The 14,128-nt window shown below is 40.8% G+C and overlaps 1 protein-coding gene across 1 annotated transcript; it reads right to left on the reverse strand.

Moving 5' to 3' along the window:
- Positions 1–252: 252 nt before the first annotated feature.
- ACTA2 (actin alpha 2, smooth muscle) lies at positions 253–11,216 on the reverse strand. Its single transcript, XM_073596363.1, has 9 exons — positions 11,061–11,216; positions 6,640–6,806; positions 5,324–5,452; positions 3,567–3,677; positions 2,516–2,600; positions 2,105–2,266; positions 1,820–2,011; positions 1,319–1,500; positions 253–557 (listed from the first exon to the last, which is right to left on the reverse strand). Exons 2-9 carry the CDS (start codon positions 6,766–6,768, stop codon positions 414–416), a joined length of 1,134 nt encoding a protein of 377 aa, XP_073452464.1. The 5' UTR covers positions 6,769–6,806; positions 11,061–11,216; the 3' UTR covers positions 253–413.
- Between the last annotated feature and the right edge of the window lie 2,912 nt (positions 11,217–14,128).

Raw genomic sequence — 14,128 nt, forward strand, 5'->3', positions numbered from 1 at the left:
AATATGTTAGAAAACAGCATAGACTGTAGGAGCATTGCCCAGTGAAATACTTCTGATCTAGTAGTTGTCAAAATAGTTGCCTTAATAAAAGTTTTTTTTCCCCCTCAAATCAACTGAACTCAAAATATATTCAAATGGACCTTTCCTTTCACATTACTTGTACAAGCATAACCTTTGTGCCAGTTTACTAAAGTGCCACTAGAGGGTGGTGTAATCACATGTTTACAGAATAGAAATATCCACACTGAGAAATTGGTAGAATAGTTTAAGCTTTATTCATAACAAACAAAAAAAAAATACTTTATCGAATTAGAGCCTAAGACATGATTTGGAATGAAATGATGGCCATGTACTTTTTGAAGTACACTTTAAAATATATCTTGAAATAAAAGACAATATAAAAGAAAGAACATTTAAAAGCATTTGCGGTGCACAATGGAGGGGCCGGCTTCATCATATTCTGGTTTGCTGATCCACATCTGCTGGAAGGTGGACAGGGAAGCCAGGATGGACCCACCAATCCAGACTGAGTATTTGCGTTCAGGGGGAGCGATGATCTGATGGGAAAATGGAAGATGGTAAGTGAAACAGTTACTATACCTAATTCCTGTTTGTATTGTGTTTGTAGGTGCTTTTTATTAAATATATTATTAGAGCAAAAGATTGTCACCTATCCAAGTATGTTTCTTTATGCTTTAGTAATCATGTAACTGAGATGGACAAATCATAATTTAAAATATAAGGCAGCATGTGCTGAGATGACTTGCTATCATTTTGAAATGATAGAAAAGTAAATTTGATATAAATACTTTTAAGAAGTAAAATTGCATCAGTAACCCAAAGTAAGTTGTGCAGTAACCTTTAGCAACAGAGATGACACTTTGAAACTCGAGAAGCTGATTTATGATTGGTTCTCAAGTTTTAGCTAATGACTTCTCTTACAGGGAGATTGTAATTTTCAATATACAAAGCTATCTATCTAAAAATTGCACTTTCCCAGATAATCTCATGTTTCCAGTCTTCAGGGACCACTAATGGGTTGTATGGATTGTAGACATCCAAGTTAGAGCATGGTTGTGTTCATTAGTAACATTCTAGATAACCTTCCATGCTTCACCCATGATTCCTTGAACAGAGCTAGAAAACATCTACTGCTACTGGTCTCTTAGAATCAGCATAGGAAGCTATGGCCTTTAGTGTTCTTTGACTCTTAGTGCATTTTTCTATATCTCTGAAAATGTATAGTAGGTAACATATAGTACAAGTTATGAAAACCATTCAAAATATTAACATTTCATAGGTTGCCAGAACATCTTACCTTAATTTTCATTGTGCTGGGGGCCAAAGCAGTGATTTCCTTTTGCATTCTGTCAGCAATGCCAGGGTACATGGTGGTACCTCCTGACAATACATTGTTGGCATACAGATCCTTCCTGATATCAATGTCACACTTCATGATGCTGTTGTAGGTGGTTTCATGAATGCCAGCAGATTCCATTCCTGTGTAATACAAAGGGGTTTATGGTTTAGTACACATTGTTTGCAAATGTGAAAAATTAGGAAGGAGTAACAGTACCACAATATCTACTAACAAACTCTTTTTTTTGTAGAGGTGGATACCTTTAATATGCAAGGTGAGGTCTGCATTCAAGAAACTGATCAAATGATCTGCAGGACTATATATAGTTTATACTTTTCATTTACTACCTATATTCCATCACCTTATTTGCTTTGTGACAATTATGACCTACTCTATAGATGTCCTTAAGGCATGGTCACTGGTACAGTAGTCAGGGTAAATCCCTTTCTGTTAGCTTACCAATAAAAGATGGCTGGAAGAGGGTCTCAGGGCAGCGGAATCGCTCATTGCCAATGGTGATGACCTGACCGTCCGGAAGTTCATAGCTCTTTTCAAGGGAGGAAGAAGAGGCAGCAGTAGCCATTTCATTTTCAAAGTCCAGAGCCACGTAGCAGAGCTTCTCTTTAATGTCACGGACAATTTCTCTTTCAGCTGTAGGTAGAAGAAAACTCAATGATTATCACCTTGTTTCAGTACGACAGGTAAAACTTTAGCTGGTTTGTGTTTACGAATCAATAATCTTACCAGTAGTTACAAAGGAATAGCCGCGCTCAGTCAAGATCTTCATGAGGTAGTCTGTTAGGTCACGGCCAGCCAGATCAAGACGCATGATGGCATGAGGGAGGGCATAACCTTCATAGATTGGTACATTATGGGTGACACCATCACCAGAGTCAAGTACGATACCTTTTAAAAAAGAATAATTGGTCAAACAACTATTGCCTTCCGAAAGACATTGTACATATTCTACCCTACTGGCTATTCTCAAATTTCTCCAAGAACACCAATGACAAGTACAGCTTATGCTATTTGCTGGTGATAACCATTCTCTTCCATATTATTACCAGTATTTGAATCTTTAACTGAACTGTATCACGAGTGTCGTGGACAGTACATCCTAGGAAAATATACAAGTGACTTTTCCCATATATTTACCAGTTGTACGGCCAGAAGCATAAAGGGATAGCACCGCCTGGATAGCCACATACATTGCTGGTACGTTGAAAGTTTCAAACATAATCTGCAAGGAGAGAAGACGGTGTTGGTGATATTATTTATGTTACACCCTATATACACTTTCTGAATAAAACATTCCCTACTTTTTTCCTAAGGTATATTACAAGGAAAACAAATAATACTTATGGAAATGTTGCATATTGGATTAATATCAAGTTGAAAAACGAAATAGTATGATATGAGAAGACTTGAAGAAGCTTGGTCACTGTATTGCATTTATATGCTTGGCTAGCGTGTTTAGAAGTATACAGGAACAGATGCCTAGAACAGACTAAAGCTGTAGACGGTTCAATTTTCCTTCCTACAACTGCGGGCTACAGAAAAGAAAATCGATTCACAGACAGTGTTGATGGTTGTATCCCTTTCTGCTGAGCTAATCACAAGAAAAACCCGACAGGCTGGCTGTACCCAAGTTGATTTATTGATCAACTTGGGTGCAATCATTCTGCCCATATATGGTTTGAATCTTGGCTAGTCCCTGCTGAACAGACCCAGATTCAAACTGTCTATGGTCAGCTTAAAGCTGGCCATACGCTATGCAGATTTTGGCTGGTTCCTGATGAACCAGTCCATAATTATGATGTGGGAGGCCCTGTTGCCCCTTTCTCCCCTAACCGAAATGATTTGATCTATTGAAAAATTGAAGGAGCTGGACGGAAAAGTTTTGGCCACCTAGGAGCTACATCCATTTGCGCCCGCTGTTCAGGTATTCTGGCAGCTGTCAGTACTTTAGGTAGAGCTGGAAATTTTTCCATCTATGCTGTATAGCGTAGATGGAGGTATCTGGTAGATTTCTAACAGTGTATGGCCAGCTTAACTAGCTTGCCAAATTAACTATTAAGGGGCCCGCTGAATAGCCAGTGATGGATTATCGGTCTCACAGTAATTGTGTGCATAGTACCAGAAGTATTTTGTTGTAGTATGTTTGAGTCATAATGAAAGCAACCAAAGTTGGTGAAAAATGTAGTACCTGGGTCATTTTTTCTCTGTTTGCCTTGGGATTCAGTGGAGCCTCTGTGAGAAGGGTTGGGTGTTCCTCTGGAGCCACACGCAGTTCATTGTAGAAGCTGTGATGCCAGATCTAGGAAGAAAAAGGAGTGTGTACATTTCAGTTACAGTTTTCTATATTCAAATAGAACAATGACAGTATTTCTTAGAATAGCTGGCTTGGTGTTGTCTTTCACTAGTTTTAGTCAAAACTGGAAATCTAATTCACAAGATTTCTGACTATACTTCATACCAAATGAAAGCCAAGAATCTACCACCCTTCATAAAGTCCAATATGGCTAATGCAAGATACTGATATTTTCTAGATTAGATCATTATTGCAAAGTCCACCCTTGCTAGCTAGAAGTAATCACATTCAGCTGGACTTGTTTTGTAAAGTTGAAGATGTTTCTTCACTCGATCTAGCAGCTTCCTGATATCTATTTGAACTGCAGATAGCACTTGGATCTGTGCTGAAAGATCTTCTACATTACAAAAGAAGGTTCAGTTGAATGTGGCTAACTAGTACTAGTTATACCATGACCTGAATCGATTAAATCCTTCACAGGCAGACTACTTTATTGTTAAAGCTAAACTCTGGACTCAAAACATTTAATTTATTCCTCAGTAGCCACAAAGGCTATAAATCAGCTTTGTTTGCACCCAATTCATTTGAAAACCCTGTTATGACCTTGTAAAAGCAGATGTGGCATCACCGCTGCACTGCACATACCCTGTGCAGAGAACAGAGCTGTGGGAGGGGCCCAGTAGCCCCACCCCCTTTAAGCCGCCTGCATAACACTACAGGACGGGGCAGATACAAGACCAGTCACTCTGAACAAAGAGAGAGCAGCAGTGACTGCTCCTTATTACCAGTTTCACACTGAATTACAGCACCAATCTGGTAGAAATACACAAAGCATGCAGAGATTTAACAAGCCTCTTGTATTTAGACAATACTTGCTTATGTTGGAGTTTAGCTTTAAAAGCTAAGTTCAGCTTTAGAACATGTTACATGTTACACCTGTATTTAGGTCGTAATATGTTCCAGCAAGCCCCCATACTCGCCCCACGCCTATTTCCCGTGATCGTGGTCATTCTCCCCCATGGCTGCTGTCACATTTAAAATTGGCACAGCTGTGCAGGCAGATGAACCGAGATCTGTGAATGAATAAACTACAAGTCCCGCCCGCCACCATGGCAGATGGCTTGTAGTTCTCAATAGACTATGAGTACCCTGATCAGTGAGCTTGTAGTTCATTCACTCTTCCTCCAGCTTTCTAACGGAAAGTTCATACAGAGGTATTGTGTGCAGGAGCCAGACATTGCACTGATCATGGGTGCGATACTTTGCAGGTTTGTGTAGGAAAAAATAATAAATGCATATTTTTTTTCTGCAAAAATATGTGTTTTTATTCATCTTTCCTAAAGGGTGAGCCTTTAAAAAAAAAAGGATTCGTTCTGTACCTTATATAAATTATATCCAGCTATCACCGGTTACAGATGAACCTATACTGTATATCCTGATTAAAAGTGTTTCTAAAAACCTCCCCCATATAGATGACATCTGACCCTCTGTCACTCATGTTCTCTATGTTCATTAAGCCCTACAATGAACATTGCGTTCAGCTAAAATCTAATATAGCAAGGTATGTCATTCTATACATTATTCCATGTGTGTGTGTGTATGTATAGTACAGAAGAAAAAAAAAACATATACATTGTACTGGACATAGCTACCTTCTCCATGTCATCCCAGTTTGTGATGATGCCGTGTTCAATGGGGTATTTCAGTGTTAGGATACCTCTCTTGCTCTGAGCTTCATCACCTACATAGCTGTCCTTCTGACCCATACCCACCATTACACCCTGGAGAGAGACAAGAACGTGTGTTAGTATTAATGGCAAAATATAATAAACAGAAGAAAAACACCCACAGACTAGATACTATGGTAATATATCACAGAATGGTACTGCTGGGATATCAGTTGAACTCCCATTCTGATTGAATATGTAACTACTCTAATGTGGCATTATCATTTACAATGTAAATATTTATATGGTTTGGCTTAAATGTATGCAATCCCCAATATATTAACAAGTTAACTACATGTAACCGATTTTACTTAGAAACAAATGTCATATACATAATAATGTGATTCAGTATGTGCATGCCCCCCCAAAAAAGTATAACAATTTGGGGAACTTTATATGAATTGCTAGATGGGCTTCACTGAGGCTTTTGATGTTAATGTTGGCTGGGAAGTAGGGTAAAAAGCAATGTGAGGTTAATTTACTAAACCTGGAGAGTGCAAAATCTGGTGCAGCTGTGCATGGCAGCCAATCAGCTTCTATCTTCAGCTTGTTCATTTAAGCTTTGACAAAAAACCTGAAAGCTTATTGGTTTCTATCTAGAGCTACAGCAGATTTTGCACTCTCCAGTTTTAGTAAATCAACCCCACTGTTAGAGTCAGCTATTGAAGTAATAATTATATAGCTTAAAAATCATATATTTCTGTATATAATATGTAATTATATAGTCACAAGTGAGCAGCTACATTGGCTGATTCCATATATACCTCTCTACTTCTTTGATGTGCTTCACTGGTTCTCTGATCTTATTTTGGAATGACTGAATAAAGTCTCTATAGTTGCAGAAAATGGACTTTCAGCAGTGTTAATGACAGGAAACTTACACAATGCTTCCGGTGGTACAAGATAACTCACAATTAAAGCTAGCCATACACCCAAATGCCTGCTGGATCTGATTGGATGCAGCCACTCTTCAGCTGACAGTTTTTTGTTTGGTTCATAAGTGTATGGTCAGTTTAATATTTTTGTTCTAAGTCCTTCATGTGAAGCAAAGACAATGATGTGATTTCATATTAGCATGTCATCTATTGCTTTACGTGTATTGTGAATTTCATTGGCCTGTTTTAAAGACTAACTCCACTTTTATCTGATAATTCTGTGTAATGTTGGTTCTGATTAATCAGATCATGTGCCATCTTCTTCTAACTGTCAAATACTTGAGTGGCAAGTACAGTTCATCTTACCTGATGCCTGGGGCGACCCACGATGGAAGGGAATACTGCTCTCGGAGCATCATCCCCAGCGAAGCCTGCCTTACAAAGTCCAGAACCATTGTCGCATACCAATGCAGTAGTATCTTCCTCGTCGCACATCTTTCTATCAACTTACTCAGACCTCTCAAACAAGAAACCTGCAGAGGAAGCAGAAAGAAATATTTGATTTTATTTAGACAAATTACTTTTATAGCATTTGACTATTGTTATCTAGGGGCTGCAGAAGAACTAAAAATCCCAGCACAATGTACCATTGGAGGACTGGCACTATGTTGTCTAAGCCATTCTTTGATCGCTGAACTCCTTACTAATTCTAAGGTAGTGATTTCACTCATGGTGCAACTTCAGCACCCTGGAACAAAGATATGACATTGAAATGTCAGCTTCCATCTAAGGCTTGATTCACACCTAGGCATCAGATATTTAGTACTTTTTTGCATTTTGCAGATTTGCACTACAGCCCAATTACAGTGGAACAGGTTCTGTAGAACAAATCTGCAAAAAGCACTAAAAATGCATAGGTGTGAATCCAGCCTAATTCTTCTTACACAGGTATACTGATCCATGAAAAAAACCTGTACTAAATAAAATATGGGGGTTGCCAGTGCTGACTGCCTTCCAAAAATGCTTGCTCACTGGCTTGCATGTTGATCCATTGGCTTTAAATCTCTTTTGCCTATGCTGAATAAATCTGGAAACAAGAAAAGCTGAAGGAAAATCAGAATCTTTCTCTGTATACTTGTTTTGGAGCAGTGATTCAACCTCCTAAAACCAGGGGATCAACATTACTGCAGCCAGGCAAATATGATTTTCAGAATGAGCTCAGGCAGTAGCACAATCCTGGTTTCCTTTAAGACTTTTCTAGACTAAGCAGTCAATAACTCATTGCTATATTCGCGGAATATTTTCCATATTTATTAATGTCTTGGATCTGATATCTGATCATATTACAAAGCTAAGAGAAAAATGTAATGTGCGTAATCATTGGAATTGTTAAAGCTGTAGTTTAACCTGCTTATGTCTCTTCCCCAATCCTTCATCAAGATGCAAATCAAGTTTTTAGATGAAACCTGTCTGTTTTCTTTATATACCTAATTTTAGACCCAGTGAGGCATCACTGGCTCCCTATGCTTCTCAATGAAATGCAGGCAGATCATGGCTGGTAAAACCCACATGTGGTGCTAAACCTCCAGGAATAACAGAACTGAAATCCAACAAATGAAAGGGGTAGGCCAGAGAGAGGTCAGCTGGGCTGACATAAGGCTGGCTGTCCTCCAGCAGAAAATGAGGCAGGCTTCATTTGACTGGCTGCAGCTTCTAATGCACACTGTAAAAAGCTCACAGTGTGCAGTGAAATCAGCATGCAGAAGCTTCCTATCATAAAGATCTCTCATTACTGCTCTCATTTATTGTGCAGGGTGTCTGGTCTAGTACCCCCCCCCCCCATAGTTATTTAAAAGAGCCATCCTGTGGTGGATGGGCCTGGTGGACCCCTTCCACTGTTGCCTGGGCTGGATGGACCTGGTGGACCCCTTCCACAGTTGCCTGGGGTGGATGAACCTGGTGGACCCCTTCCACAGTTGCCTGTGGTGGATGGACCTGGTGGACCCCTTCCACAGTTGCCTGTGGTGGATGGACCTGGTGGACCCCTTCCACAGTTGCCTGTGGTGGATGGACCTGGTGGACCCCTTCCACAGTTGTGGTCTCTGCAAATGGTGTTTGCAACACAACGATGATGTCACTACTACTTTTACAAGGTAATATCTAAGTTTGCAATGTATATCCTTTGTGGCTACTAAGGGACATATTTAAATTAAAGTTGCATATAAAAGCATATGATAATCTATTAGTCTTTATAGAATAGGCCAGTGAGATTTCACCTGCTTGGTGACCACTCCTGCCCCTGCAATGCTTATTCACAGTACAGTATAGTCACTAAGGGGTTGATTTACTAAAACTGTAGCATGCAATATCTGGTGCAGCTCAGCATAGTAACCAATCAGCTTCCAGGTTTTATTGTCAAAGCTTAATTGAACAAGCTGAAGTCAGAAGCTGATTGGCTGCCATGCACAGCTGCGCCAGATTCTGAGTACTCCAGTTTTAGTAAATCTCCCCTTAAGTGACATATCAGTACCATGTGCAGCTTTGCAGATGTATTCAGAATATGTGATATTGAAGTGATTTGATTGATTTAATAAAGTGACACCATTGGACTTTTTTCAGTAAAGCATACTATAAATGGTCTGTTCCTTATTATAAACTGAGGATCCAGTGCATAATCATAAAAGGATTTCCCAGAAATGAAATCTTGTTGGCAGACAGAGCTGAGCTGGGTCTCTGTGTGTATAGAGGCTGCAGCCTTCCTGGTGATCCCGGATGAATGAAGTGGTTGGCTCAGAACAAGCCATTTCCTAATTAGGAAATAGTCTGTCAAATGTCTGTTTTGGGAGCAGAATTCCAGGTCAGGGGGTTTTGTTCCTCCAAACACGCATCCAAAGCTCATTGCCAGCCAGAAAAAAAAAATGACTGGGGAGGGGTGGAGACAAATATATAAATATATTTAGTGAGCTCTTTATGGCACAAAGCAGATTCAAATCAGCAAACATAGTCATTCTGCAGTCATATACAAACAGAGCTGTTTTTGATTGCATGCACCTTGTATCATTTAGCCAGAATACTGCAGAAGATGGCATTCATCAGGCTACACACCATAGACCAGCCAATCTCAAGAAGAGTTCCTCAAGAGCCGTGGCTGATTCACCTCCCATTTGATGGTGATTGCATAGTTCTGAGGCCAATGCCACTTGGCAGACACCAATGATCCTTTAGCTGTCTGTATAGGTGCCATTCTGACCACCAATGTGAAAGGGGCATTCTTCCCACTGACCACCAATGTAAGGATGCATTTTGCCCCACTGACCACCAATGTAAGAGGGTATTCCACCCACTGACCACCAATGTAAGAGGGTTCTCTACGCACTGACCACCGATGTAAAGAGTCATTTTTTCTCATAGATCTCTAATGTAAGAGGTATTCTTCCCACTGGTCACCAATTTAAGGGGAAATTCTTCCCACTGGCCACCAATGTAAAGGGGCATTCTTCCCACTGACCAGCATTGTAAGGGGGCATTCTTCCCACTGACCAGAATTGTATGGGGGCATTATTCCAAATGGCCACCAATGTAAGGGGCAATCTTCCCAGTGACCACCACCATAAGGGGGATTCTTCCTACTGACTACCGTTGTAAGGGGGCATTCTTCACATTGACAACCTTTGTAAGGGGGCATTCTTCCTGCTGACCACCATTGTAAGGGGGCATTCTTCTCACTGACCATCACTATAGGGGGGCATTTTCCCACTGACCACCAATGTAAGGGGGCATTCTCCCCACTGACCACCACTATAAGGTGACATTCTTCCCATTGACCACCACTATAAGGGGAAGGGGGCATTCTTCCCTCTGACCACTATTGTAAGGAGGCATTCTTCACACTGACCACCACTATAGGGAGGGATTCTTCCCACTGACCCCCATTGTAAGGGGGCATTCCTCCCTCTGACCACCATTGTAAGGGAGCATTCTTCACACTGACCACCACTTTAGGGGGCATTTTTCCCACTTACTAATGTAAGGGGGGCATTCTTCCTAGTGGTTTACCACTTTAGGGGGCATTCTTCCCACTGACTACCAATGTAAGGGGGGAATGCTTCCCACAGACCCCCACTTTAAGGAGCATTCTTTCCACTGAACACCACTGTAAAGGGGTGTTCTTCCCATTGATCCCCAATTAATTTGTTTTACTAGCAGTCCCTTAAGACCTAAAAATAATTTTAGGCATTCTGCTGGTGTATAAAAAGATTGCGAAAGTCTGTCATAGATGACCAAAATACCACCTTATCGGCCCCACTGATTGCATTTTTACTATAAGAAAGAAGATCTGTGTGTGTTGCTTGCACCAGCCATTCAGCTTCCACCTGAAAATTTTCAAGTGCAAGTTTGCAATGAGTAAAAGAATTAAATGGGTTACCAGAGGCAATGCAAACAGTTCTTCTTTCAGACATTTTTATAGCAATAACATGCAATCCAAAGTCTTTGCATGTCTAATTAAAAACACATTGTCCAAATCAATCCAGAGCACCAAGGGTTAAACATCTGTTTCCACTTGAAATCCCTAACTACTAAATAGATCAAATGAAGTGCATTATATAAACTCGCTGAAGATTTACATATAATATTTCTGTTTTATAATTTAAACTGTTCAGTATTTGTTTTAAAAGTAACAAGTTTTAAACTAAAAAGCACACAGACCAGAGTAGTCATCATGATATGGGTGAAGCCATAGTCTAGGCAGGACAGGTATAGAATATTGATGATGGGGTAGCACTTACCTTGACAGTGCTTTGCTGGGGTTAGCTGCTCCGGGATGGTGCACTGAGAATGTGGAAGATGTTTGACTATATAGTGTGTTGGCCTGTTCTCCTCCCACCAGCTTCCCAAAGAAGGAGCACAGACAGACTTCAACCCCATCTCTCACTCTAACACATCCATATAGGGACCTCAAGACAAAAACCTCGGATCTGGGTGGATGAGGGCCCTGGGTCTCTTCCATTGCATTCCATTATAGTACTCAAGAAACAGGAGGAGATTTCAGCTTGGGGAATATAAACAAAATTGAAAATTTGAGAGAGCTGCTAAAATACTGACATACTGTATTCCTGACAAGCAGGCCCTGGCATTAAATAAACATTCTTCCATACAGGGCAGACGCATTGTACATCGGATAAGAAAACCCTATATTGTGCTCTAGGAGTGGAGGACTTCATGTTGGAATTTCTCTTCCAAAAAGGGAGTGACCCATACCCCTGTAATGGGGTGCCATGCTTTTCATCATACCGCTGCGTCTGCTACTGGCACAGCATAGAATATGTGTATCTTACAGGGAGACGGTACTGGGTGCGTAATATGGTTACAAAGGCAGATTTTCTGCTTTCCAGCAAATTGCATTTTATGTTATTTTAATCTAATGTAACAACAGCACAGTGGTTAGCGCTTCTATGTGGCGGCACTAGGGTTGTCAGTTTGAATCCCAACCACAATGATACCTGCATGGAGTTTGCATGTTCTCCCTGTGCTTGCGTGGGTTCCCTCCAGGTAATCTGGTTTCCACCACACTCTAAAGACGTACTGGTAGGTTAACCACTTCAGCTCCGGAAGATTTTAGCCCCTTCATGACCAGGCCATTTTTTGCGAATTAGCACTGCACTACTTTAACTGGCAACTGTGTGGTCATGCAATACTGTACCCAAACAAAATTGACATAATTTTTTCCCCACAAAAAGGTCAAAAGTATTCTGCTACATGTCTTTGGTTAAAAAAAAATCCCAATAAGTGTATATTGATTGGTTTGCGTGAAACGGTATATATATATTGCAATTTGTATTTATTTATCTTTTATGCGATAGTGCGGTGGACAATCTGACACTAACTGACGCTGCGGGGGGGGGGGGACTAACAAACTGACATCACCAGGGACACTAAAGCCTAGTACACATGCCGAATGTCAGCCAGCATTGTGCTATTTAAAGTGATTGTAAAGGATCGTTCTTTTTTTAAATAACAAACATGTCATGCTTACCTACACTGTGCAGCTTGTTTTGCACAGAGCGGCCCTGAACCTCGTCTTCTGGGGTCCCCCGGCGGCTCTCGCGGCTCCTCCCCGCACCAGATAACTCCCTAGGAGAAGCACTCTCCCAAAGGGGTTACCTTGCGGGCGCACTCCCGTGTCCAGCATTTGCGTGCATAGACACAGAATGCCGGACTCGGCCCTACCCCCCCGGCACCCGCGTCATTGGATTTGATTGACAGCAGTGGGAGCCAATGGCTGCACTGCTATCAATCTATCCAATCAAGAGCCAGGACCCTGTGGAGAGAGGGACAGTGCGTCCCTGCCGAAGAGATGAAGGGGCTCAGGTAAGTAAAACTGGGGGGCCATTGATTGCCAGCTGTTTTTTCACCTTAATGCATACGATGCATTAAGGTGAAAAAACACAAGGGTTTACAACCCCTTTAATAGAGATCGGTTAACATTCGGCCCGTGTGTATGGCAGCCGGTCCGACAGAAGCTGGCTGTTTGTTCGGCTTCTGTCAAAGACTCATGACCAAAAACGGTCTACCGACAATGGCTGAGAGCGCTGACCTGAGTGTTCTGTCGGGGGAGGGGGGGGGACGTCCCCCTGTCAGTATGCAATAACACAGCAGGGAAGATCGCTGTACAAACATCGGATTGTTAGTACAGCGGGTCCGATCAGAGCTGTCAGGGTTTTTTTTGCGTGTACTAGGCTTAATACAGTGATCATTAATAATATTCACTAACAATTTACACTGCCCTTGTACTAATGACACTGTCTGGGAAGGGCTTAACATCTAAGGCGATCAAAGGGTTAACTGTGTGTACTGTGTGCTGGTTTTTACGCCCTGCAAGGAGAAAAAACTGGCATATTGCTGCTGTCTGGAGAACTCTGTGTTGTTTACCATGCACAAAATGCGTTAGCACTGTACACTGTCTAGATTTGTATATTTCTGCAAAGTGTGCAGCCAGGTGTTTCTGATCAGCCGCAGACAAGAATTCTGGACAAATCAAGGACAGGTTGACACTGCCCACAGCTGTTTGCATGCAATTACACATGGAGTGATTGCCTGCAGTTAGGCTGGCTATACACTATACAATCTGATTGTACAGTTTCCTTTAGAGTTATCAAAACTATGTAATATGCATACAAACCTAATCAATCTATTCAATGAATATCAAATCAGGCAGGGCTTTGCACTAGGTAGTTGATAGTAGATCTAGAGGAGATTGTACAATCAGATTGCATAGTATAAGGATGGATGTGCTCCCCTGAACGCTGACAGTTTGTATCTAGGGGCGCACATCCATCCCTAACATAAGGTAAATCATTCTAAAAGTGATTACATGCAAACAGCAGCAGATAGTCGCAGACCGTGTTCACCTCTCATTGATTTGAACAGGATTTCTGTCTGCGGCTGATCGGAAACATCTGGCTGTACCCGTTGCAGAAATAGGCTGATCTGGGTAGTGTATGGGCCTACTTAGGCTGTGTGCATGAGCCCTTATAAAGCCAATTTGTTGCAAATCGAAAAAAAATAAATCCCACTCTCATCCCAGAAAAGAGAGGGTGAATCTCCAGCATCCATAGGCATACAATACTTTTCCATATATACAGTATATATATATATATATATATATATATATATATATATATATATATATATATATATATTTAAATATGTGTGTGTGTGTGTGTGTATATATATATATATATATATATATATATATATATATATATATATATATATATATATATATATATATATATATATATATATATATATATATACACACACACACATATATACACAACAAGTTTGTGTGGTA

The sequence above is a fragment of the Aquarana catesbeiana genome, linkage group LG08, assembly GCF_042186555.1.
Source record: "Aquarana catesbeiana isolate 2022-GZ linkage group LG08, ASM4218655v1, whole genome shotgun sequence".
NCBI classification, from domain to species: domain Eukaryota; kingdom Metazoa; phylum Chordata; class Amphibia; order Anura; family Ranidae; genus Aquarana; species Aquarana catesbeiana.